The sequence below is a fragment of the Lissotriton helveticus genome, chromosome 3_2 (assembly GCF_964261635.1).
Source record: "Lissotriton helveticus chromosome 3_2, aLisHel1.1, whole genome shotgun sequence".
Lineage (NCBI taxonomy): Eukaryota > Metazoa > Chordata > Amphibia > Caudata > Salamandridae > Lissotriton > Lissotriton helveticus.
Window position 1 is genome coordinate 496,593,218 of NC_136062.1, and position 26,143 is coordinate 496,619,360.

The 26,143-nt window shown below is 51.1% G+C and overlaps 1 protein-coding gene across 2 annotated transcripts in view; it reads left to right on the plus strand.

The window, feature by feature from the left end:
• Positions 1 to 26,143, plus strand: part of SLC39A13 (solute carrier family 39 member 13) — a 176,865-nt gene that overhangs the window by 86,871 nt on the left and 63,851 nt on the right. Inside the window, exons 5-7 of one of the 2 annotated variants that reach the window (XM_078684492.1) lie at positions 6,146 to 6,298; positions 16,632 to 16,721; positions 17,956 to 18,006. In XM_078684492.1, coding sequence (XP_078540618.1) covers positions 6,146 to 6,298; positions 16,632 to 16,721; positions 17,956 to 18,006 — 294 coding nt within the window. The remainder of the gene's footprint in view (positions 1 to 6,145; positions 6,299 to 16,631; positions 16,722 to 17,955; positions 18,007 to 26,143) is intronic. The other variant, XM_078684493.1, reaches the window with a different exon arrangement.

The following is a 26,143-nucleotide window of genomic DNA, read 5'->3' on the forward strand; positions in this document are numbered from 1 at the left end:
CAATTCATCCATTTCCTGGTCACCGTAATGGCAGCCTTTGAAACTTAGCTTTCTTAATGACCAAAATCTGCTCTTCTTCAAACTGATAAGTCAAGTTTCTGCCATCTACTTCTCCGTTCTCAGTATATTGAGAAAAATAATTTGTTTACTCCTGGACTCATCATGTGAGACTGTGGTTCAAGCACTTATTACCCCTAAGCTTGTCTTTGGCAATTTTGTTCTTCTGATTTCTCCAGAATATTTAATTTGCCGCCTGCAGATAGTGTAGTGTCTGTTTCCAGGCAGCGCGCCTCTGTTTCCAGGCGACGCGCCTCTGTTTCTAGGCGACGCGCCTCTGTTTCCAGGCAGCGCGCCTCTGTTTCCAGGCGACGCGCCTCTGTTTCTAGGCGACGCGCCTCTGCTTCCAGGCGGCGCGCCTCTGTTTGCAGGCGGCGCGCCTCTGTTTGCAGGCGGCGCGCCTCTGTTTCCAGGCGATGCGCCTCTGTTTGCAGGCGGCGCGCCTCTGTTTGCAGGCGGCGCTCCTCTGTTTGCAGGCGGCGCTCCTCTGTTTGCAGGCGGCGCTCCTCTGTTTGCAGGCGGCGCTCCTCTGTTTGCAGGCGGCGCGCCTCTGTTTGCAGGCGGCGCGCCTCTGTTTGCAGGCGGCGCGCCTCTGTTTGCAGGCGGCGCGCCTCTGTTTGCAGGCGGCGCGCCTCTGTTTGCAGGCGGCGCGCCTCTGTTTGCAGGCGGCGCGCCTCTGTTTGCAGGCGGCGCGCCTCTGTTTGCAGGCGGCGCGCCTCTGTTTGCAGGCGGCGCGCCTCTGTTTGCAGGCGGCGCGCCTCTGTTTGCAGGCGGCGCGCCTCTGTTTGCAGGCGGCGCTCCTGTTTGCAGGCGGCGCTCCTGTTTGCAGGCGGCGCGCCTCTGTTTGCAGGCGGCGCTCCTCTGTTTGCAGGCGGCGCTCCTCTGTTTGCAGGCGGCGCGCCTCTGTTTGCAGGCGGCGCGCCTCTGTTTGCAGGCGGCGCTCCTCTGTTTGCAGGCGGCGCGCCTCTGTTTGCAGGCGGCGCGCCTCTGTTTGCAGGCGGCGCGCCTCTGTTTGCAGGCGGCGCTCCTGTTTGCAGGCGGCGCTCCTGTTTGCAGGCGGCGCGCCTCTGTTTGCAGGCGGCGCGCCTCTGTTTGCAGGCGGCGCGCCTCTGTTTGCAGGCGGCGCGCCTCTGTTTGCAGGCGGCGCGCCTCTGTTTGCAGGCGACGCGCCTCTGTTTCCAGGCGATGCGCCTCTGTTTGCAGGCGGCGCGCCTCTGTTTCCAGGCGGCGCGCCTCTGTTTGCAGGCGATGCGCCTCTGTTTGCAGGCGGCGCGCCTCTGTTTCCAGGCGGCGCGCCTCTGTTTGCAGGCGGCGCGCCTCTGTTTGCAGGCGGCGCGCCTCTGTTTGCAGGCGGCGCTCCTCTGTTTGCAGGCGGCGCGCCTCTGTTTGCAGGCGGCGCGCCTCTGTTTGCAGGCGGCGCGCCTCTGTTTGCAGGCGGCGCGCCTCTGTTTGCAGGCGGCGCGCCTCTGTTTGCAGGCGGCGCGCCTCTTTTTGCAGGCGGCGCGCCTCTGTTTGCAGGCGGCGCGCCTCTGTTTGCAGGCGGCGCGCCTCTGTTTGCAGGCGGCGCGCCTCTGTTTGCAGGCGGCGCTCCTCTGTTTGCAGGCGGCGCGCCTCTGTTTGCAGGCGGCGCGCCTCTGTTTGCAGGCGGCGCGCCTCTGTTTGCAGGCGGCGCTCCTGTTTGCAGGCGGCGCGCCTCTGTTTCCAGGCGGCGCGCCTCTGTTTGCAGGCGATGCGCCTCTGTTTGCAGGCGGCGCGCCTCTGTTTGCAGGCGGCGCGCCTCTGTTTGCAGGCGGCGCGCCTCTGTTTGCAGGCGGCGCGCCTCTGTTTGCAGGCGGCGCGCCTCTGTTTGCAGGCGGCGCGCCTCTGTTTGCAGGCGGCGCGCCTCTGTTTGCAGGCGGCGCGCCTCTGTTTGCAGGCGGCGCGCCTCTGTTTGCAGGCGGCGCGCCTCTGTTTGCAGGCGGCGCTCCTCTGTTTGCAGGCGGCGCGCCTCTGTTTGCAGGCGGCGCGCCTCTGTTTGCAGGCGGCGCGCCTCTGTTTGCAGGCGGCGCTCCTGTTTGCAGGCGGCGCTCCTGTTTGCAGGCGGCGCGCCTCTGTTTGCAGGCGGCGCGCCTCTGTTTGCAGGCGGCGCGCCTCTGTTTGCAGGCGGCGCGCCTCTGTTTGCAGGCGGCGCGCCTCTGTTTCCAGGCGACGCGCCTCTGTTTCCAGGCGATGCGCCTCTGTTTGCAGGCGGCGCGCCTCTGTTTGCAGGCGGCGCGCCTCTGTTTCCAGGCGGCGCGCCTCTGTTTGCAGGCGACGCGCCTCTGTTTGCAGGCGGCGCGCCTCTGTTTCCAGGCGGCACGCCTCTGTTTGCAGGCGGCGCGCCTCTGTTTGCAGGCGGCGCGCCTCTGTTTGCAGGCGGCGCTCCTCTGTTTGCAGGCGGCGCGCCTCTGTTTGCAGGCGGCGCGCCTCTGTTTGCAGGCGGCGCGCCTCTGTTTGCAGGCGGCGCGCCTCTGTTTGCAGGCGGCGCGCCTCTGTTTGCAGGCGGCGCGCCTCTGTTTGCAGGCGGCGCGCCTCTGTTTGCAGGCGGCGCTCCTCTGTTTGCAGGCGGCGCGCCTCTGTTTGCAGGCGGCGCGCCTCTGTTTGCAGGCGGCGCTCCTGTTTGCAGGCGGCGCGCCTCTGTTTGCAGGCGGCGCTCCTCTGTTTGCAGGCGGCGCTCCTCTGTTTGCAGGCGGCGCTCCTCTGTTTGCAGGCGGCGCTCCTCTGTTTGCAGGCGGCGCGCCTCTGTTTGCAGGCGGCGCGCCTCTGTTTGCAGGCGGCGCGCCTCTGTTTGCAGGCGGCGCGCCTCTGTTTGCAGGCGGCGCGCCTCTGTTTGCAGGCGACGCGCCTCTGTTTGCAGGCGACGCGCCTCTGTTTGCAGGCGGCGCGCCTCTGTTTGCAGGCGGCGCGCCTCTGTTTGCAGGCGGCGCTCCTCTGTTTGCAGGCGGCGCTCCTCTGTTTGCAGGCGGCGCGCCTCTGTTTGCAGGCGGCGCGCCTCTGTTTGCAGGCGGCGCGCCTCTGTTTGCAGGCGGCGCGCCTCTGTTTGCAGGCGGCGCGCCTCTGTTTGCAGGCGGCGCGCCTCTGTTTGCAGGCGGCGCGCCTCTGTTTGCAGGCGACGCGCCTCTGTTTGCAGGCGACGCGCCTCTGTTTGCAGGCGACGCGCCTCTGTTTGCAGGCGGCGCGCCTCTGTTTACAGGCGGCGCGCCTCTGTTTGCAGGATTGAGAAGGGTTGGGGAGGGGTAGAAAAGAGGGAAGAGTTTAGAAAGGTTTGTTTTGGGAGATCGGTATAGTAAAAGAGGTGTAAGATGATGCAAGGAGGGGTAGAGTAGGAGAGAGTCTAGAAAGGGTTATTTTGAGGATCATAGTATTGGTATGGGGTTTGGGGTTAAATGAGAGAGTGGATGTAGAGCATATATTGAGCAAACTATGGAAGAAATAGGGAAGTGCATTGGAAATGCTAAATTAGAAGAAAGTGATAAATATATAGATCCATAAGTGGCCCTGGCCCTGGTCAGTCTCGAACAGGCTCAAACAGGCAACTGCCCTTGTCCTCTCCGCCCTTAACAGGCTCAAACAGGCAACTGCCCTAAACAGGCTCAAACAGGCAACTGCCCTTGTCCTCTCCGCCCTTAACAGGCTCAAACGGGCAACTGCCCTTGTCCTCTCCGCCCTTAACCTCGACGCCCGGGCTGAGACGCCCTAACCTTTTATAGCTCTAGTAATCAGGTGACCACGTCAGCCAATTGGAACCCTAGCCCTAACACTATCCAAACACACTAGCCCTAAAAATCTAGAACCAATAGGAGACCAGGACCTTACAGCCAATCTTAGCCCTAGTCCAAGCACCCAATCAGTTCAAAAACCCTAATCTCTACATACAACAGAGGCCCTTGCCCTACCAGTAGTCCCGCCCCAAGTCCAAGCAACCAATGGCACAGGAAGCCCTTGTCCCACCTTCCAATAGAAAGCCTAACCCTACTCTTAGTCCCACAACCAGTCCAGCAACTAATCACACCAGAAGCCCTAAATAGCTACTTCCAATTAAAGGTCTAACCCTGGCCCTAATCCCACCCTACTCCCAACAACCAATAACACAGGAAACCCTAGCGCCTACTTCCAATAGAAATCTTAACCCTAGCCCTAGTCCTAACCCTACATTGATTGAATCAAATACCCAGAAACCAATCAGAACACTCAAATACCCAACCAATGAGGACACTAACCCTAATCCAATAGAAACATCAGATACAATCACCAATCAGTGTACACATGTACCAAACAATATCAGACCATATAAGGTCCCAGCGACCTCAGACAAGGTTTGCTGGCCAGGGAGTTGGAAGCTGCTTCTCCTGTTCAGAATCTCCTAGGAGACAGACAGGCTCAATCCACACTTTGGACTTTTGCAGGTAAAGGCCTCACTAACTCGAAATCTAACAATACTGTTTGAATAAAACTTTACTCCCTCTCCTGGCCAAAAAACGAAGTGCACAGTCCCCAGTAAATACAGTTTAAACAGCTCACAGAAGCACCCTCTGATGTAGAATATCTCTGTTGCTGGGGGAGGGGGAGGAGGCGGGGGGCTGGTTTCACTGGCTTGTGAACACAAAATGGTGGCTGGGGGTGCACTGTTTTAACATACAGGTCTTAGCACAGAGCAAAGGAGAAATTTGGAGGGAAAACTGAAAGTCATCAGCAATGAGGGAAAAACTACAGAGTTTGGACTGTAAATCCCACAATTCAACACGTTAAATGGAAGCAATCATGGGCAGGGAAAACCACAAGTTTAAAACCCAAAACAAGTGATAAAATATCCAATCACAGGCAAAGACAGAAATCACAGAAAGGAAAAATCGTTTTTTTAAAAAACTTTTGTTATGGGGAAGAGACCGCACTAGTCTGCCTCCTTACCACTTCCTGGACTCTGCTCACTGCAATCTGGGGCACAGGGAAGCTGCAACTCACAAGATGGAGGAGAATGATTTGGGGTGCACCAGGCAAGGCCTTAAGGGGCATGGGCTGTGGGAGGGGACGGCTCAGAGTTGCCTGGTAGTTGAATAGCCAATCCCCAGTCCTGGGTCTGCTGGCCTGGGGGGGTGGGTGCTGGGGGGGTGGGTGCTGGGGGGCTGGGGAGCTGCTTTTCCTGTTCAGAATCTCCAAGGAGACAGACCGGCTCAATCCACACTTTAGACTTCTGCAGGTAAAGGTCTCACTAACTTGAAATCTAACAATACTGTTTGAATAAAACTTTATTCCCTCTCCTTGCCAAAAAACGAAGTGCACAGTCCCTAGTAAACACAGTTTAAACAGCTCACAGAAGCACCCTCTGATGTAGAATATCCCTGTTGCAGGGGGGGGAGGCATGGGGGCTGGTTTCACATTACAGTTCACATTATGAAGTCTATATATATTATTTTAGGGTGTGTATTCATATGCTGCCAGTTGGGGGCCTAGGAATGGAAAATCCTCGTCCTGCCGACTGCTCTTGACAGACCTCTTCATTAAGATTATAGTTTGGTTACTTCTTTTTTGCCCAATCAAAGATGGCCCCTCATAGTATTCCTGAAATGGAAGCAGATCTCCTGATCATTAGTGAGAACTTCTGATTTCTCCCACAAGCCGTATCCATTTCGGTGTTTGCAAAGACCAAAGTCCAGGGTTAGGTATGCAGATTTTGTCCACTTCTGTTCCCTCTGTGTTTGCCATTTCTGTGCTCGTCTCCAGCCCTTGCCGAAACGGAGCAGGACACCGAGAGGCACAGAGCAAGTGAAAGGGTTTGGGCACAGTGAGATGATTGTTACTAGCAAACAGACAATTAGTCTGTAAGGCATTCTCAATGGGTGCCTTGTACATTCCTAACCTGCTCCTGTGTCTCATCCCTTGCTGCTGTTTGAGAATGCAAAGAAACACTTTTTTGAAGCCACATATCCACGTTGATGCCCTCAGAGAGTGTATCAGGAGCTGTCTGGTTAGGTGCTGTCCGCAGTGTTCAGAATACTTTTACTTTCATTTTTATTCAGCGTTTTTACTGTAGTAAAGAATTCATAAGAGCGTTTCCCTTCTGTCTTTTCAGGGGAATCCCAAGCCTGTGGGCACAAACTGCAATGGGTATTACACGGGCCGGAAGAAAGAAGTGCTCAAGGGAAGCCCTAGAGTTGACTGCAAGACGGGGATTTCCCATTCCAACGGCCAACTGACCTTGAAGCGGGCAACTGAGAAAATCAAGGCAAGTGAGTCGCCTATAAACCGTGCTCCAGGAAAGAGAAGCATTCAGCCAGATCACCCCAGTGTTGCAGCACACTCTTTGAATCCAGTACTGGGAACAGACAGCACTTCCACTACTACCCAAAATCCAATACTGGGTTTGTAGCAGAGTAGGATCTGCTTTCATGGTCATCCCCACTTTTTGCTGGTGTAATTATGTTGTTCTGACTAGCCTGACTGGGATCCTGCTAATCAGGACCCCAGTCTCTGGGCATCTTCCCTAACTTGGACATGATGAGTATATGGGTACACTCCAGATGGGCTACTGATGTACCCTTGTAAGTCCCCAGTATATGGTACTAAGTAACCCAGGGTATAGGTACTCCAGGGATTCCCCATGGGCTGAAGCATGTATTATGCCACCCATGGGACACCACTCACATTGCGACTTCTGGCCTGCCATTGCAGGCCGTGCTAGCACTACGTGCAACAGATATAAGTTTCCTTAAATCTGAGGTCCACTGCACTTAAAACCTATAAGTAACTTATAAAGCTGGCCTTACAATCCTGAAGGCAGGGTGCTCGGTTATAAGTGTGATGGTGCCCCCGCATGAGCAGGACAAACCTACAATCCATGGGGTCCACTCTCCCATGTTGTAAGTGCTTGAGCCAATATGATACTTAGGATGGCCATGCGTCATTACGCGATGGCTAACTCTAAACTGGCTGTAACAAACCTGTCGTGTTTGGTATCAAACATGTTGGAATCATACCCTAACATCGAGACCGGTTTTGGAGCTATGATTCCATGCACTGTAAAGCTACGCTGGGAGGCCTGCAGTGCTCCCAGTACCAGTCTTCTAGACCCGGACAGCAAACTATATCTGCTGCCGACCAGAGACATGATTCTGCCCTCCTGCTGCAGAGCCAAGTTCGAGCAGGGGAGGGCAGGACAATAGCTTTTCTGTCTCGGGGAGTTGCGACCACCTCCCAGACAGGACTTAGTGTATTGGGACAGGGTGGGGGCACTTGCCAGCACCACCAGACTGCTTTGTAGGGCACATTTGGTGCCCTCCTTGCAAACTCCATTTGGAAGCAGGTCAGGGAGCCGTTGGCGCCCGCTCTGGCGCGAAACTGGACAAAGGACATGGGAGTATCCTCCACACTGTCCAGCCCCTCCTCGCACTGGAGCCCCTGGCGGCCTGGATCCAACAGGATCACATGATACGAGGGCTGAGATGGTCCCCCGGATGGGAAGACCGTAGTTCGAGGCACGTGGGTGACATTTTACTCTGTCTGGCCTCCCCATCGAAATCCCCAATAGTGGTTCTGGATATCCTGGCGGTATTTGGTAGATTCTCCGGACTTGCGATTAATTGGGGTAAATCTTTGTTCTTCGCCCTATGAGGGAGACCCGCCTACTCCCCCGAGAAATTGTCCTATCCAGGTCAACACACCGGGGTTCCCATACCTTGGCATCTTTAACTCTCATGATCCGTCGGTCCGATATACCCAAAATCTCGTCCTGCCCCTACGCAGACTTAAAAAAGACATTAGAAGCTGGAAAGTGCTTCCCCTCTCCCTATTGGGTAGGGCGGCATTGCTTAAAATGATGTCTCTACCCCGTTTTCTCTATGTGCTACAAAACGCTCTGGATCCGGTGCCCGCGCAATACTTTAAAGAACTCGAGGGTCTACAGAGGGACTTACTCTGGGATGGTAAACCACGTATCGCCTTTACTAAATTGACCCTGGATTGGTATGATGGGGACATCAGTCTTCCAGATATTAAAAAATATTATTGGGCTGACCATCTGGCCGCCATAAATCACGGTACCTATGGACGGGGCGACGACCCATGATACGCCATGGACAAATGGTTGCTCCCGGTGGAAACTACAGCAGGGCACCGTATTCGTGGCCCAACAGATATATACTGATGGGCCCCACCAGACACTTGGTTCGGGTTTGGCACGATGCAACCACTTCTCTTGGGTGGGGCGTAAATTAATGTTGGCGACATCATTTGGGAGTGCGAGTTTGTCAGCCTTTTTTGGCGCAGGGTACATGAGGTAATATTCACAGTGCTACATATCAGTCTTTCACCGGAGGCGAGACGCTGCCTCCTTAACATTTGGGAACTCACAGACCTCAATACTCACCAGACACAATGGGCTACCCTAGGATTTATGATTGCAAAAAGAAATATAGCTCACTTGTGGGGAGCGGCAAAACTACCTACACTAGAGGCATGGGAGAGAGATCTCGATTGGTGTATGTTTCGAGAGAAGGTGGTATACGTCGCTAGGGGTTGCCCCAAAAAGTGGATATGTATCTGGAGCTCTTTGAATAGTTTCCGGGGTGACATCTGTACACCGCCTGAATGCCCTGAACCATGTGTTCCCTCCACCCCGTGAAGTTCCTTTCTTGAGTTGGAACGTAATCTTTGTCTCCCCAAATCATCATTGTATATTTCATCTTGGCATCCTCTGTATTGTATCTATGAACCGATGCATGTTTTCAAAAAAAGAATTATAAAAAAAAGAAAAAAGCACATCACAAACCCTTAAGTTCACCAGCGTTTAGTGCAAAATAGCTAGCAGCACAGCGCAAGACCGAAGATGATTGTCATTTCTACTGATGAACAGTTGGATCACCTCCTGCGCCAACTCCCCAACCGCATCTCCTCTCCGCCCACAAACACTTTAATAAAACCAGATCCAGGCCCCAGGAAGTTGGTGCATGAGGAACTCGGACTGATGAAAAGCCACTGTAGACAACTGGACCACAAACGGAGGATGAGCCAGGACAAAGCAGACAGAGCACGTTAAACTCCGCCCTAAGACACTACCACCAAATGATCCTGACCCACCAAACGCGCCGCTCTGGTGAACCGCATTGATGCCAGCACCACCCGAAACAAGAAGAAATTCACCATTAGGACAGATTGCAGCTCACCAGCGGCAGCCTCCAACTCAAATACTCCTTCGCAGGACTTCTGCAGCAATCTCTCAATTCTTCAGCAACAAAATCACCACCATTTACCGGAACTTCGGTCCGCAACTGGCCCGGCTGACCTCACAAACACTTCCCGATTTTATCCAAAGGACAAATGCTAATCACATGGCCTATCATTAACCTCAGAAGTAACGTCCGCCTCTATGAAGTCCATCCACTTGGCGGCCGCATCGGACCCCTGCCCCCACCAAGCCTACTCCAGAGGACTGCAGCCCATCTGCGCTATGCTCACACCAATTGTAAATTCTTCCACCTCTTCTGTGGCCTTCCCAGATGCTTGGAAACACTAATTTTTCCTCTCACTGCTGAAGAAACCTTTAACAGACCCTTCAACGCTCGCCAACTGCAGACCAAGCTCCCTGCTACCATACACAGTTAAGGTTATCAACAGACAACTTATTGAACACCTCAATACCACCTACTCCCCAACACCACTCAGTCTGGTTTCAGACCCAACCACAGAAAGGAAACTTCTCTCCTTGTTGCCATAGATCACATCTGCATGAATCTGAACAGAGGAGACCGCGCCTCTCATCCTTAACACAGCATTTGACGCAGTCTCCCACCCAATCCTCATCCAAAGCCTACACCACACTGGAGTCGAAGGACACACACTCCGATGGATTTGGCACCCGCAACCTCATCTGCAGAGTCCCTCATACTTGATGCCTCTAGCCAGCATCATCTGCTCTCACAATATCAGCATCCTCTCCTACACCAGCGACACGCAACTGATTCCCTCCCTCATGCCAACCCTCATGTACAAGATCCCCAGTACCAGGATCACGTTCAGTGCCTGCATGACCGAAATCTCTTACTGGATGAAGGTTAACTGTGTAAAGCCGAATACTTAGAAGACCGAAATTGTGATCTTCGAGAAGCCACATCTCTGTGGAACTCAACCTGGTGGCCAACAGAGCTAGGACTGACACCCACCACCCACAGCGAGAACCTCTTGATCAGCACTGACTGCAAACTCGACGTGATCGCCCAACTCCGTGCCGTCACCGCCTCATGCTTTCATACCCTGAAGAGGCTGAGGAAAATGCTTCACGCATGCATGCACTCCCTGGTCACACGTAAGCTATACTATGGGAAAACCTACAAAAATCTTATCAGAAGGTTGCAGATCATTCAGAAATCAACGGCTGGAATCCCTTTCAACCTTCCCAAGCCGCTCCCATCACAGCACACTTGAAAGAGCTCTTCTGGCTCCCCATTCACAAACAGGAACAGTTCAAACTCCTCACCACACATTCAGTGCACTACATTACAGTGGCCCAGCATACCTCGACAGTCACAACTGCTTTCACACATTTTCCACTGTTAGTCTTGATTCCTACTTTCTCAGTAACGGTTGTCCCATTTTCTATTCCACCTTCCCTCTAAAATGTTTGAAAATGCCATGTATACAGGAAACCAGATTTGGCGTTCCGCCCTCTACATCATTACTAAAGTGTGGAACGACTTGCTGCTAAACATAAAAGCCTCCTCTTCACTACTTCAATTCTGCAAGACCCTGAAGACCTGCCTTTTTGAGTAGTCCACTAGGACCTATGTGTGCCTAAACTCACACCTGCTCAGTGCCAGGATAACCTCCTTGGTGATAGTCCGGGCCAGCCTGGGATCACAAAACAGCCCTGGCAGTTTTGTTGGATGGCATTGGGGCGGGTCCAGGGGAGTGCAAGTGTGAAGCCCCCAACACTGCTGCTTTTGTTACTGTGAGCCGATATTGCAATATCGCTGCAAAACTGCCAGCTTAACAAAACTGGCGCCCACTCTTTAAGACTTCCAGGCAAATGCCCGATGTCCGCTACGGCCAGTCCGGCCCTAGTGATGGTGTGCTCTACAAATCTGCTTAACTTAACATAACGAGGGCACTCACTGAAAACGCTCAGTTGAAGCTAAAGGTCTAAAAAAAAAACTACACCAGTATACATAGGTTTTCTCTTAATACAAATCAATAAAAAATAATCACAAGGCAGTAACTTCTAACGTGGAGGTGGCAGGATCTTCCCCCTTCAAGGAAGCGCGAAACAGCCTCAAGTAGAAGATATAATTCCTATAGACAATACTAGCTTTAACATACTCACAAATTCCTGTTTCCTTTCCCGGTTTGAAAATGAGGTGACACTATTAGAAAATGTGCACCGTACAACCCTGACACCTATAGCGTCTGGGCCTACTAAAGCCATGAACGTTTGCAAATGTATTCAGTGTCACAAGAAGCCTTACAAAAACACTATCTATATTTGAATAAATGGTTGATACATTCTGAATTACATATGCGGCTACCAACACTGTATTACATATAAGTATATAAATGTGATACAGACAGATTTTAAGTTTATTTTTTCATGCTGCCCTGTTCTACAGCAGCCACTTCTAGTCTACACTCTTCGAGGAGACATGTCGCTGCTTGACGCGTCCGCGCAGTGTAAGAACAATTGTGCTGCTGATGAAGTGAGGGATCCTGGCGCTACGGCCCATGTTGGAGGACAGGAGCAGTAGTTGGTCACTAGGCCCTCTTATTGGTGGAGATGCATTAATTACCAGGACCTCATATCCCAACCCTTAGAGCGATCCCTACATAATGTGCTCCTGAGTGTGACTTGGTAGTGCTCAGGCATTTGTCAGTAAGGCAACAGTGTGTTGATGGGGTGCTCTTCCTCTCGCTGCTCTGGGTTTTGTGTGCATCGCCCAGTGTGAGGAGACTCGTTCAGCATAAAACTGTTAAAACTATCTATATAAATAATATATCCCTGAAACACCAGCTACGGAAACCGCCGAGTGGTGTTTATGCTTTTGCCTAAAACATTTTCTGTGTGGCCATATGGGAAGGATTGATTTTGGCAGTCCGGTCGCAGTTTATTTATTTATTTATTTATTTTAAAAGTTTTATATAGTGCTGGCTAGACCTAGAGGTATCAGAGCGCTTTACATGAGCATCAGATCATAGTTACAAGTTACATCGTTACAAAGGTTACACAGTTCTTAGAGCATGGCAACATGGTTACTTGTAAGGTCGAGATAAACAATAAGCACAAATACGTAAGGGGAAAAGAAGGCAAGGTGAGAGATTCAGGGGGGGTTGGAGTAGGGGAAGTAGACAGATAAAGAAGGTGGGAAAGAGGAGGGGAGGGGAGAGTGAGAGACACAGCATGGGGAGAAGAGGGGAAGGGTGACGGGGACACAAACCGGTAGACGAGTCAAGGCAACGTCCAAAGTCCAGTAAGCTGTGATCCATGGGGAAGTGGTATCACTTCCCTATCTCTGTTGCGGGAGGCTCCCTTTACGCAGTGGACTCTCTCAGAGGGGTCTCTGAGACTCCAAGGCCTACATACTGGATCCTTCCCCAACAAGGGGAGAGGGAGTGCTTTGGCAAGGGGTGCCATACCATACCTCAAGTGTGAGTGGCTTCCTTGGCGCAGTGGACTCACTCTGCGGGTTCGCTGAGACTCCAGAGTATAAATATTGGATCCTTCCCCAACAAGGGGAGAAGGAGTGCTTAGTCAAAGGGCACAAAGGACAGGGGGTAGGCAGAGTAGTAGGCAAGGGGAGAGTTTCAGGGGAGAGAGGATAGGGGCTAGGGAAGAGACAATAAGGAGAGACGAAAAGAAGTCTGCCTAAAGACCGACTGGGTAGGTGACGACCAAGGAGGGAATCCAAGGCCCATCTCCCCTATAGCTAAACCAAGTAGCTCCATCGGGCATCAGACAAAATATTTCAGTCTCAAAACATTGAGAGGGAGGGAGAGACATAAATAGAGTGAGGATGCGGTAGGAGACGATAGGAGAGACGACAGGAAGTGCAACAATGTGGTTCAACAATATACTAGAAGAAGATCAACAAGTAAACATTAAATCAAACAATCAGCAATACAATTAGGGGAGGAGTGAAAGGCGAGAGAAAGTAGTGAGGGGTCGGGGAGGAGAGGGATTGAGGATTAGGGAAGAGACAACCATAGAGACGAAAGGAAGTCTGTCTAAGGTTCACAGAAAAACAGGGTGCTACATAATGCATAGGTAGGCGCGGCTACTCTAGTACAGCTGGCTGAAAGCTCCAAGGCACAGTCTTCTAGGTCCAGCTGCTCTACTACAGTAAGCTGGAGGCGCCCAGGCACAGTCTTCTAGGCCTGTCTAAGTACCTCAGTGTGAACCCAGCCAAATGAAAATCAGTCTTGACCCTGCCCCTCGTGGGAACAGTCCAGCCCAAACTGCCAAACTGCCAAGCCAGGTCCTCCGTGGACCAGAAACAAGCATCCTGGGATCAGTTTTGGGGTATCACCCCTCATCAGCCAGCCTAGCTTGAATCCAGTAGCACAGTATGCACAGGTCTAACTTGGGAGACCCGTCTCATTTAGGGTGATGGGTCTGGTCATGTCAAACTTAGCCTGCAGTATTGTCTGGTATGATATCGCACTCTGCTCGCGATCTCATCAGCAGTGTCGTCTGGTATGAATTCATGATCTGTGGTCTCATCAGAGGTGTCATCTGATATATCACATCACACTCTGCATGCTGTCTTGTCAGCAGTGTCATCTGGTATAATATAAGACTGCGGTCTCATCAGCAGTGTTGTCTGGTATGAAATCATACTCTGGTCTCGTCAGCAGTATCGTCTGATGTGATATCACACACTGCATGTTGTCTCGTCAGCAGTGTTGTCTGGTATGATTTCACACTGTGTATCATCAGCAGTGTCTTCTGGTATGAAACCATACTCTGGTCTCGTCAGCAGTGTGATATCACACTCTGTATGGGGTCTCGTCAGCTGGTATAATATCACACTGCTGTCTCGTTTGCAGTGTCTGGTATAACATCACACTGTGCTGTCTCATCAGCACTGTGGTCTGGTATGTATCGCGCACTGCATGCGGTCTCGTCCGCAGTGTCATCTGGTATAATATCACACTCTGCAGTCTCGTCCGCAGTGTCGTCTGGTATGAAACCATACTCTGGTCTCATCGGCAGTGTTGTCTGGTATGAAATCATACTCTGGTCTCGTCAGAGGTGTCGTCTGGTATAAAATCACACTCTGCATGCGGTCTCGTCAGCAGTGTTGTCTGGTATGAAATCATACTCTGGACTCGTCAGCAGGGTTGTCTGGTATAATATCACACTCTGCTTTCTCGTCAGCAGTGTTGTCTAGTATGAAACCATACTCTGTGGTCTCGTCAGCAGTGTCGTCTGGTATGAAATCATACTCTGTGGTCTCGTCAGCAGTGTCGTCTGGTATGAAATCATACCCTGTGGTCTCGTCAGCAGTGTCGTCTGGTATGAAATCATACCCTGTGGTCTCGTCAGCAGTGTCGTCTGGTATGGAACCATACTCTGTGGTCTTGTCAGCAGTGTCGTCTGGTATGGAACCATACTCTGTGGTCTCATCAGCAGTGTCGTCTGGTATGGAACCATACTCTGTGTTCTCGTCAGAAGTGTTGTCTGGTATGAAATCATACTCTGGACTCGTCAGCAGGGTTGTCTGGTATAATATCACTCTCTGCTTTCTCGTCAGCAGTGTTGTCTAGTATGAAACCATACTCTGTGGTCTCGTCAGCAGTGTCGTCTGGTATGAAATCATACTCTGTGGTCTCGTCAGCAGTGTCGTCTGGTATGAAATCATACCCTGTGGTCTCGTCAGCAGTGTCGTCTGGTATGAAATCATACCCTGTGGTCTCGTCAGCAGTGTCGTCTGGTATGGAACCATACTTTGTGGTCTCGTCAGCAGTGTTGTCTGGTATGGAACCGTACTCTGTGGTCTCGTCAGCAGTGTTGTCTGGTATGGAACCCTACTCTGTGGTCTCGTCAGCAGTGTTGTCTGGTATGGAACCGTACTCTGTGGTCTCGTCAGCAGTGTTGTCTGGTATGGAACCGTACTCTGTGGTCTCGTCCGCAGTGTTGTCTGGTATGGAACCGTACTCTGTGGTCTCGTCAGCATTGTTGTCTGGTATGGAACCGTACTCTGTGGTCTCGTCAGCAGTGTTGTCTGGTATGGAACCGTACTCTGTGGTCTCGTCAGCAGTGTCGTCTGGTAGGAAATCATACTCTGTGGTCTCGTCAGCAGTGTCGTCTGGTATGAAATCATACCCTGTGGTCTCGTCAGCAGTGTCGTCTGGTAGGAAATCATACTCTGTGGTCTCGTCAGCAGTGTCGTCTGGTATGAAATCATACCCTGTGGTCTCGTCAGCAGTGTCGTCTGGTATGGAACCGTACTCTGTGGTCTCGTCAGCAGTGTTGTCTGGTATGGAACCGTACTCTGTGGTCTCGTCAGCAGTGTTGTCTGGTATGGAACCATACTCTGTGGTCTCGTCAGCAGTGTTGTCTGGTATGGAACCGTACTCTGTGGTCTCGTCAGCAGTGTCGTCTGGTAGGAAATCATACTCTATGGTCTCGTCAGCAGTGTTGTCTGGTATGGAACCATACTCTGTGGTCTCGTCAGCAGTGTCGTCTGGTATGAAGTTATACTCTGTGGTCTCGTCAGCAGTGTCGTCTGGTATGGAACCATACTCTGTGGTCTTGTCAGCAGTGTCGTCTGGTATGGAACCATACTCTGTGGTCTTGTCAGCAGTGTCGTCTGGTATGGAACCATACTCTGTGGTCTCGTCAGCAGTGTTGTCTGGTATGGAACCGTACTCTGTGGTCTCGTCAGCAGTGTTGTCTGGTATGGAACCGTACTCTGTGGTCTCGTCAGCAGTGTCGTCTGGTAGGAAATCATACTCGGTGGTCTCGTCAGCCGTGTCGTCTGGTATGAAATCATACCCTGTGGTCTCGTCAGCAGTGTCGTCTGGTATGAAATCATACCCTGTTGTCTCGTCAGCAGTGTCGTCAGGTATGGAACCATACTCTGTGGTCTTGTCAGCAGTGTCGTCTGGTATGGAACCATACTCTGTGGTCTCGTCAGCAGTGTTGTCTGGTATGGAACCGTACTCTGTGTTCTCGTCAGCAGTGTTGTGCGTTATGATATCACTCTGCATGTGGCCTCGTCCTCAATGAAGTTAGACGTGCCACAGCCCTGATACCTTTAATTCTGCTTTGGTAGCATGATAGAAACTAATGTTGCCTCTTTTCATTTCTAATAAATGCAGTTCACAGTCACTTTTATATGTATTTCACAGTATATTTATTATATATCTCTTATTAATATACATATGGGAAGCAGTCCAACTGCAACAAATGCAGAGCAATGTGTTTGTCCACTTTTCCGTCTTGAATTGTGTAATGCTCGTCAGTTTGATGGTGACTTTGCTAATATGCCGCTGGAAAGTGATCCCACTTGATTGCTAGTGCACGTAGATCCCTGCGAGATCTGCTTAAGTAGTATCTGTGTTTTCTTCTTTAGATGAGCGGGTACCTAAACCTTCTGGCTAACACCATTGATAACTTCACTCACGGGATGGCTGTGGCTGGCAGCTTCTTGGTCAGCAGGAAGGTAAGTCGTCACACGTGTATCAGAACCTAGCTTCAGCCTTTTCAACCCCTGTTGTGTGTTTGTTTGAGGGATAAAACTTGAAAGTATTAAGGCATAGACTGTCTTATGGTAAGAGTAGCAAACAGCCATGGATTCTAAGCTGTAGTGTATACAAGGTGTGACTTCACACTCTTACGTGTAGATGAATTTAAAGTGAGAAGGTTGAACTGGAGAAATCTTGATTCCAATTCAAACTTTCTAGCCGAATTGTCCATATGCTGGCTCACTTGCCCCCAATATTCACTACTCCTCAAGAGTAGGAGTGACCCAAGTAGAACAGTTATCCTCCTCTCAGGCTTAGACATGTCGGAGAGCAACAGTTACCAGGCTGTACCACAGGTTGGTTGAGCCAGAAATGGAGTGCCGAAACTGGCTAAGTGGGCAGGACACAGGACGGGGAATAAGGGAGGTTTGGTGCGGCAGCATGCCTCTAGATGCTCCCTTCTCCTCTCCACCCAAAGAAGTTTAGCTCCTGCGGCTTGTTCAGAAGTATTTTGCCCGTCCTGCCAGCACACAGCACAGCAGGTATCTGTATGCCTGTTGAGACCCTAGCCCCTGCTGGCTGGGAGCATGGGCCCCACAGCACGCTTGCTGGGATTGTGGGGTACAGAAGAGTTCTTTCTTAATAATGAGGGACTCCAGGGATTCTGTGCATCAGTTTAGACCCTCCGTGCATACCTGAAGCATGACACCTGTAGAATGCTGTTAGAACTACACGACCACTGAAAGCTCTATAAAAGTGAAGGATTACAGCATGCCATCCGAAGGTGCAGGCCGTCAGTATGCTGTTCGTATTTGTGAGGCTCACAGTGTTCTCGCAGTACTCGGTGCCAGTTTGGGACGCTGGTCTGTGAGTCTGTGTTTGCAGTAAATATTGGGTGTCATGTGCCGTAGGTGAGCACTGATGTAGGGTATCAAAAAGCGGATGTTGATTTCTCACGATTCATTTTCTTTCGTGTCAGGTCACCTGAAAAGTAGATATATAGTTTGTTCCCTCAGTCTCAAGACAGAATATGCTTTGCAGTGTTCGGATAGCTCATTAGGGCCCCGGCCACTTGGCTTAAGAAATGGTGTGAAGAATGTTCAGGCACCCCCTACCCGCGTTGCGTTCACCCCCACGGTAGAGATGCGCCATGCTGTCAGCCGTGCTGCAGCGTGCCTACTAGTAACGCCAATGCTTTGCTTCTCTCCACAGGTGGGTGTGCTGACCACGCTGGCCATTCTCCTGCATGAGATCCCCCATGAGGTGAGCAGCGGACACTGCCCGTCTCCAGAGGGCATCTCTGGTCCCAGGCACCGGCAGCAGTGTTTGTGTGGCTCGATTGTTGTGGTGTTCGGTCTGGGAGGGTGAAGTACTGAAAATATTTTATGGGATGGTTTGGGATTGTGAAGGGGAGTGGGGAGGGAGGGAATGGATCTGTCTGTGTGGAAGGAGAGGGAGAGTCATTCAGTTTGAGATTGTAAAGGTGTGTGTATTAGGGTGGGAGAATTATAATTGTGTGCATGTGCACATGCTAATGATGCGTTGTGTGTGTCTGTGAGGTGATGATCCAAGAACAGATGAGCTCTGACGTGTTGTGTGTGTCTGAGGTGATGATCAAAGCACAGATGAGCTCTGACGTGTTGTGTGTGTCTGTGGGGTGATGATCAAAGCACGGATGAGCTCTGACGTGTTGTGTGTGTCTGTGGGGTGATGATCAAAGCACGGATGAGCTCTGACGTGTTGTGTGTGTCTGTGAGGTGATGATCCAAGAACAGATGAGCTCTGACGTGTTGTGTGTGTCTGTGGGGTGATGATCAAAGCACGGATGAGCTCTGACGTGTTGTGTGTGTCTGTGGGGTGATGATCAAAGCACGGATGAGCTCTGACGTGTTGTGTGTGTCTGAGGTGATGATCAAAGCACAGATGAGCTCTGACGTGTTGTGTGTGTCTGTGGGGTGATGATCAAAGCACGGATGAGCTCTGACGTGTTGTGTGTGTCTGTGAGGTGATGATCCAAGAACAGATGAGCTCTGACGTGTTGTGTGTGTCTGTGGGGTGATGATCAAAGCACGGATGAGCTCTGACGTGTTGTGTGTGTCTGTGGGGTGAAGATCCAAGGACGGATGAGCTCTGACGTGTTGTGTGTGTCTGTGGGGTGATGATCAAAGCACAGATGAGCTCTGACGTGTTGTGTGTGTCTGTGGGGTGATGATCCAAGAACGGATGAGCTCTGACGTGTTGTGTGTGTCTGTGGGGTGATGATCCAAGAACGGATGAGCTCTGACGTGTTGTGTGTGTCTGAGGTGATGATCAAAGCACAGATGAGCTCTGACGTGTTGTGTGTGTCTGAGGTGATGATCAAAGCACAGATGAGCTCTGACGTGTTGTGTGTGTCTGTGGGGTGATGATCAAAGCACGGATGAGCTCTGACGTGTTGTGTGTGTCTGTGGGGTGATGATCCAAGAACGGATGAGCTCTGACGTGTTGTGTGTGTCTGTGGTGATGATCAAAGCACGGATGAGCTCTGACGTGTTGTGTGTGTCTGTGGGGTGATGATCTGAGAACAGATGAGCTCTGCAGGGTGGTGAGGTAGATGTGATCACAAGGTGACCCAATGTGGCACCGCTTCAAACCGCACCAGTCTAGAAGTTTGTAAAGAGGAACTCGTCAAAATGAAATTGCTGATTGGAAGTCTTGCCTCTCTTACCTTCTTTGGGAAAGTATCTGATTGGCAATGAGGAAACACCATGTAAGATCCCAAAAGTATTTTTTCTCTAAATATATTGATGGACAAGATGCTGGTACCAGAGAGAAGAAAGAGTAAAAATGCATTAAGATATCTCTCACAATACGAGCAAATCAAAATAATGCAACAAAAACCTATCAAGCAGAACTAGAATAGACTTCTCCCAAAAAAAACATAAATCGAGATAAAACACACATTCAGGACTGAAATGGGGTGGCTGACGATAGGCTGAAACCTCAAGTGTTGAAATACAATGACTGCTCAAAAGCAGTTCCTTATTATGGTGTCCTGTGTGGATTTGCTGTCACCCAGCCTGAAAAGCTCCCCCTCAACCTTTTGTGAGCTCTCTCTATAGAAAAGAATGGTAATTCTTGTTTTGTTTTAGTGGATGTGTTTGGTCCTCACACTACTAGAAGCCCTTGTAGTCCATCTTCATGAGAGTCCGTCCCGAATCGAAACATCTTTGTGTGTAGAACACGTGGGCCTTTAGAGAACGGACCCGGTGAAGATCCGAAGAAGTGACGCTGTGGGAATACATTTGGTCGCAGGAGTAATCTGTTATGTCCATGAGAGAGCTGCCAGCATTACTCCCTGATGTTGGTTTGCGGTCACCCTGGAGGAGCCAGCCCTTTAGTCATGTGTTCTGACCTGACATGGGCATAGGAGGCAGCATTACCAGACGGGATTCAAGCAACAAACCTGCTAATGAAAATACAGCTTCTCTTGGGTCAGAAAAGATCCCGTGGATGGCTCTGGAGAGCGCACGCCCCTCCCTCGAGTTCATTGGAGGAAGTTCTGTACGTTTTTCTTTTTCTTTTCACTTTTGCCTCCGGACATGACGATCAAGTGTGGGTGTTAAGGAGTTCTCTTATCATGGTTGGTGGGTCTTTGCTGTATGGACGGGCCCACCGTGTGCACCCTCCTTTTAACTGAGCAGGGCTACTATCTGCTGCAGCCTGGAGTGCTGCCTGCCACAAGATTATACCAGTAGTTCAGGCCTTTTATCCGTCTTCAGCCAGAGAGAGTTGCCTTCAGGTCTCCAATGTGTTTTTCAAATTGGTCTGTATAGGAAAGTGCCCCTTTTGGACGGTTTCCTCCCCTTTTTTCCCAACATCTGATGCAACCTGACTTGATGTGCCCTGGGTCCCTCCCAATCCGGTTCCCAGGGCCTGTGTTCTTTCCCAAACCTTTGCACCCCCAATTGTCAACTTTCTGGCCACAGGTAAGCCCCATGTAAACGTTATTATGGGTACCAAGTGCACTGTTACCAGGGAAGGCCTTTAAGGGCTGCAGCACCTATTGTGCCACCCTTAGAGGTCCTGTACCCTGACACTCACACACTGCCATTGCAGGCCACGTGTTTTGATGCAGAGGAAAGAGAAGGTTCGACATGGCACCCATCCCTGTGTGCCATTCCTACAACCCACTGCCTGAGGCCTAGGTAAGTCCCCCCTCTAGCAGATTGCACTAGCCCTCAGATGAGGGCACAGCGGCATGGCTGGTGCTGCGATACCTCACTGAGAATCTTTATAAGGATGTGTCAACCGGTTTGCAGCAATAGGCACTCTGCAATAAGAATAGGGAAAGTAGATAGAATGCATATCACACTCCGTGCTCAAGGACAAGGGCTGGTTACCATACAACCCAATTAGGCCCCTCAACGGAAGGGCACTTAATATAGAATGGATAGTCCGAGCATTCATGTGGTAAAAATGTGTCAATGTCCAAACAAGGTAGATGGTAGTAAGTCAACTTTTAATCCACGTATGAGTCAATGGGTGTAAAATCCCAGCAGCTCTTCAAATCCGGTGACATTTGCATAAAATCCATGAAAGTTTCCAACATTAATGGTGTTCTGTATTCATCTGTGAGAAGTTGGCCTGATGTGCAGTGCTCACTATTCTAGTGATCACTATATATCAGTCCAAACAACCCTTATTGATGATTGGTTGTAAGTCAACCTTATAGACCAGCTATCCTAGTAGCATGGATACGAGCAGTCTAAGGCTAAGACTCTAGAGGGCGTGTTAAGCCAGCTGTTTTACCATCACATTACCCCTTGAACACCCAGTGAAAGGACACCACACAAGTGTTATGAAAATAAACAATGTATTTATTAGGATCACAACAACCCTGTACTCTTTATGAGGACAGGGTGCTAAGCACACAACAAAACTCTTACGAAAATACTTTTAAGTTAGCACGTTACACAAATGCCCGAGGGGCACGAAAAACCATATACACTAAAAGTGGAATGCGAATTACTAGCAGGTAAGTAACAGTTCTAATAGGCTTTGGAATCGCTAGGACTGGACTAGGGAATCGTTAGATTACTACTAGGAGGCCCAGGGGACTCGGGTGCAGAGTGTGCACTCTCACGCGGGATGCGGGACAAAGTCTATGGAGGCTAGTAAAGGCAAAGTTAGTGTTCACGGGCGAACCCGACCTGGTAGGAAGAAAACGACAGTGGATCCTGACCCTTGGATAGTGAGGCTATGCTGGGACACCGGAGTGCCGAAGTTACCTAGCCCAGGGGCTGCAGCTGCATAGGCCTGAAAAGACGTCGGGGATCTCGTTGCCGGACCGGGAGCCTGGAAGGAAGAAGTTGCTGGCAGGCGACCAGTGAAGGAAAGTTCGATGGATCCAAGCCTGGATCAAGGAAGAAGAAACCTGAAAGCAGAGGGGACCAAGTTCTTGAATCACTAGCCAGTGATTAAGTGGGCACCAGGATGGCACCGGGCGAAGTCACCGCAGTCAGGTGAGTGGGCGCTGCTGGGCTCTGCAGTCTCTCGGACCAGGAGGCGTTGTCGGCGACCAGGATGGAGGCGCGAGCTGTCCCACGAAGGATGAAGTCGTTGGCGTCGAAGTTACCCAGGATTGGGCAACAAGCCTTGGCTAATTCAAGCCCACGCGGTGGACTCAAAATGGCGTCTTGAGTGGACCAGGAGGGTCCAGGGTGCTCCTCTTCTGGGAGGGAGCAAGGGCCAGTCTGGAGCAACCAGACTAGCAGCAGAAATGTCGTCGGGCGTCGTCAGGGAGGCCACAAGCCAACGGGCTAGTAGCCAAACAACGCGGTGAGCAGCGGAAAGCAGAAGGGCCCCACGCAGATCGTGGAGATGCTGGGGGGCTGCACTTCGGAGCTGGAGCTGCTCAGAGTCGGGGCTTCTCGGACCCCAAAGCACTCACCAGTGGAATACTCGGCGGGCTTGCTGTGCAGAAGTCGTGCAGTCTTGGCGATGGCCGGTCCCTCGAGGTCTCGTCGCACCCACGGTTCTCAGCTGTGCTGTAGAGGTGGGTAGAGGTCAGAGGTGCCAGGGAAGCCGGGTCTCGTCGAGCTGGGCAGTCGGATTCCGGAGGAAGGACGTGCAGCAGACCGCAGTGTTCTGTAGATGGTGCCTGCGGGTGCAGGGTGACTACTCCTTAGTCACAAGGGAGAAATCTTAGGAAGAAGTCTTGAGTTCCTTTCGCAGAAAGTAGTTTCAGGATTCAAAGATGATCTGATTTGGAAGGGGGCCAGTCTCTACCTTTATCCTGTAAAAAGGGGCTGGCACGCGACTAAGTCCTGCCCTATGGGTGGGACTAGGAGGGGGGTGGTTACACCCACTTCCTTGGCGGGCTTTTCCCCAGCACAGGGTCTGGAGTGACCCTGGAACTGGTTCAAGCCGGCCTATGCACAGTGAGCACCGGGGTGCTACTTGCAGTCACCTTCCTCTAAAGCCCTGCCTACCTACAATACACAAAACCCTGTCTGGGACGGTGCTGGCACCGCCCCTGGCAGGAAACCCTTTGTCCTTATCTCCTGCTCTGGGAGGACTCCCAGCAGCAGGAGGGCAGACTTGTGTCTCGGTGGCAGCATCCATTTTGTGGATGCTAAGGCTCTGTCTGACTTTTAACCGGGTTATAGGTTACAGGCATGTCGTGTCCCTCTAGAAGGGTGGAATGCTAACCCCGTCGCCAGAATTGGCGAGGGGTTAGTATTCCAATTCGTATGACACCTTACTCGACATGTTTTGATAAAGCGATACCAGAGTTGGCACATAACCGCGAGGATTATAATGCACTTAAGAGTATATGGTATGCGATATCATGGAAACGGCTAAGGGATAGATCCCGAAAGCCGCAGACAGGCTCAGCTCATGCCAGAGCACCATCTCACACGATTCCAAGCACTCTGCCTTCAGGATTGTTAAGGCCTGCCATAGGAGTGACTGATAGGAGATCTGTGTGTCCATTTTAGGGTTAGATATAGGTATACTATATCTAAAGCAAAGGGTGAGTACACCACCTTGCCCCAGCTGTCGTGCAGCCAGTTGTGTCAGATTTAGGTAGTCAATCCAGGGGTGGCACAATACGTGCTTCAGCCCCTGGGAGACTTCTGGGTGCACCTCAGCCCTGGGTACAGGGACTTGGAGAGGGCCCAGTGCCAATTCAGTACCTGGGTACAATTTGGATAGAGAGAACAGCTAGGCTGTGGGTCTGATTAGCAGGCCCACAGCCAGGGAAAGTCGTAAACCAGTGCAGCAAAAAGCAAAAATCTGGGTGATCATAGGATTGCAGACCCTACTCTCCTACATGACCCCCCCCCAAACTTTGGGACAATAAACTAACCTTGACCAGGTGAGTCTTCTTGCTCTAAGTGGAAATACCTGGAGAGCCCATCAGCATTGCTGTGATCAGTCCCAGGTCTATGCTCCACTGTAAAATCCATCCCCTGTAGGGAAATGGACCACCTAAGCAGTTTGGGGTTTTCACCCTTCATCTGATTTAGCCACAAGAGGGGCTTATGGTCTGTCTGAATGGTGAAGTGAGTGCCAAACAAGTAGGCCCTCAGCTTCTTCAGGGCCCAGACCACAGCAAAGGCCTCCCTCTCAATAGCTGACCAATTTTTCTCTCTGGGTGTCAACCTCCTACTAATGAAAGCAATAGGCTGATCATTACCATCAAAATTCAGTTGAGACAGAACAGCTCCCACACCCAACTCAGAAGCATCTGTTTGGACAATGAATGGCTTGGAGTAATCTGGACTCTTGAGGATAGGTGCTGTGCACATGGCCTGCTTTAGGTCATTGAATGCTTTCTGACAGCTTGCTGTCCACTGAACTTTCTTTGGCATCTTTTTGCTTGTCAGGTCATTAAGGGGGGTCACTATGGACCCATAATTTCTGACAAACTTCCTATAGTACCCAGTCAGGCCCAAGAAAGCTCGAACCTGAGTCTGGGTGATTGGAGGAGTCCAGTCCTTGATGGCCTGTATCTTACTCTCCAGTGGCTGAACCTGGCCTCCACCTACAAGGTGGCCCAGGTATACAACCTGTGACTGCCCTATCTGGCACTTTGTGGCCTTGATAGTGAGGCCTGCCTTTTGCAGGGCCTCTAACACTTTCCTCAGGTGGACCAGGTGATCCTCCCAGGTGGAGCTAAAGACAGCAATATCGTCAAGATAAGCTGCACAGAAGTCATCCAGCCCAGTGAGGACTTGATTCACCAACCTTTGGAAGGTGGCAGGTGCATTTTTCAGTCCAAAGGGCATTACCACAAATTGATAATGCCCTCCAGGGGTAGAAAATGCTGTCTTAGGTTTGGCTTCCTCAGCTAACCTGATTTGCCAATACCCAGCTGTCAAATCAAATGTGCTTAAGAAGTTGGCAGAAGCCAATCTATCTATAAGCTCATCTGCTCTTGGTATTGGGTGGGCATCAGTCTTAGTGACTGCATTGAGGCCTCTGTAGTCTACGCAAAACCTCATCTCTCTCTTACCACCCTGGGTGTGAGGCTTTGGCACTAGAACTACTGGGCTAGCCCAAGGGCTATCTGAGGGCTCAATGACTCCCAGTTCCAACATTTTCTGCACTTCAGTTTTGATGCAGTCTCTAACATGATCAGGCTGCCTGTAGATTTTACTCTTGACAGGCAGACTGTCTCCAGTGTCAACATCATGGGTGCACCAATCAGTTTGGCTGGGTGTCAGAGAGAACATATGTCGAAAGGATTGCAGAACTTGCCTGCAATCCGGTTGCTGATGTTCAGTGAGGCTGCCACAAAAGACAACACCATCAACTGACCCATCATCAGGATTCTGAGTGAGCAGGTCTGGGAGAGGGTCACTCTCTTCCTCCTGTCCCTCATCTGTGGCCATGAGCAAGCTCATGTCCTTCCTGTCAACATATGCTTTGAGCCTGTTAACATGGAGCACTCTGAGAGGGCTCCTGGGAGTTCCAAGGTCCACCAAGTAGGTAACCTCTCCCTTTTGCTCAATGATGGTGTGGGGCCCAGACCATTTGTCTTTCAGAGCTGCTGGGGCCACTGGCTCCAGCACCCACACCTTCTGTCCTGGCTGGTACACAGTCAGTACAGCCTTTTGGTCATGCCAAGCTTTTTGAAGTTCCTGGCTGGCCTCAAGGTTTTTAGATGCCTTCTCCATATACTCAGCCATCCTGGAGCGGAGACCAAGTACATAGTCCACTATGTTGGTTGCAGGCTTTTTGAGAGGTCTCTCCCATCCTTCCTTCACCAAACACAGGGGTCCTCTTACAGGATGCCCATACAGAAGCTCAAAAGGGCTGTAACCAACCCCCTTCTGTGGGACCTCTCTGTAAGCAAACAGGAGGCAGGGGATCAGGACATCCCATCTTCTCCTAAGAGGTTCAGGTAGTC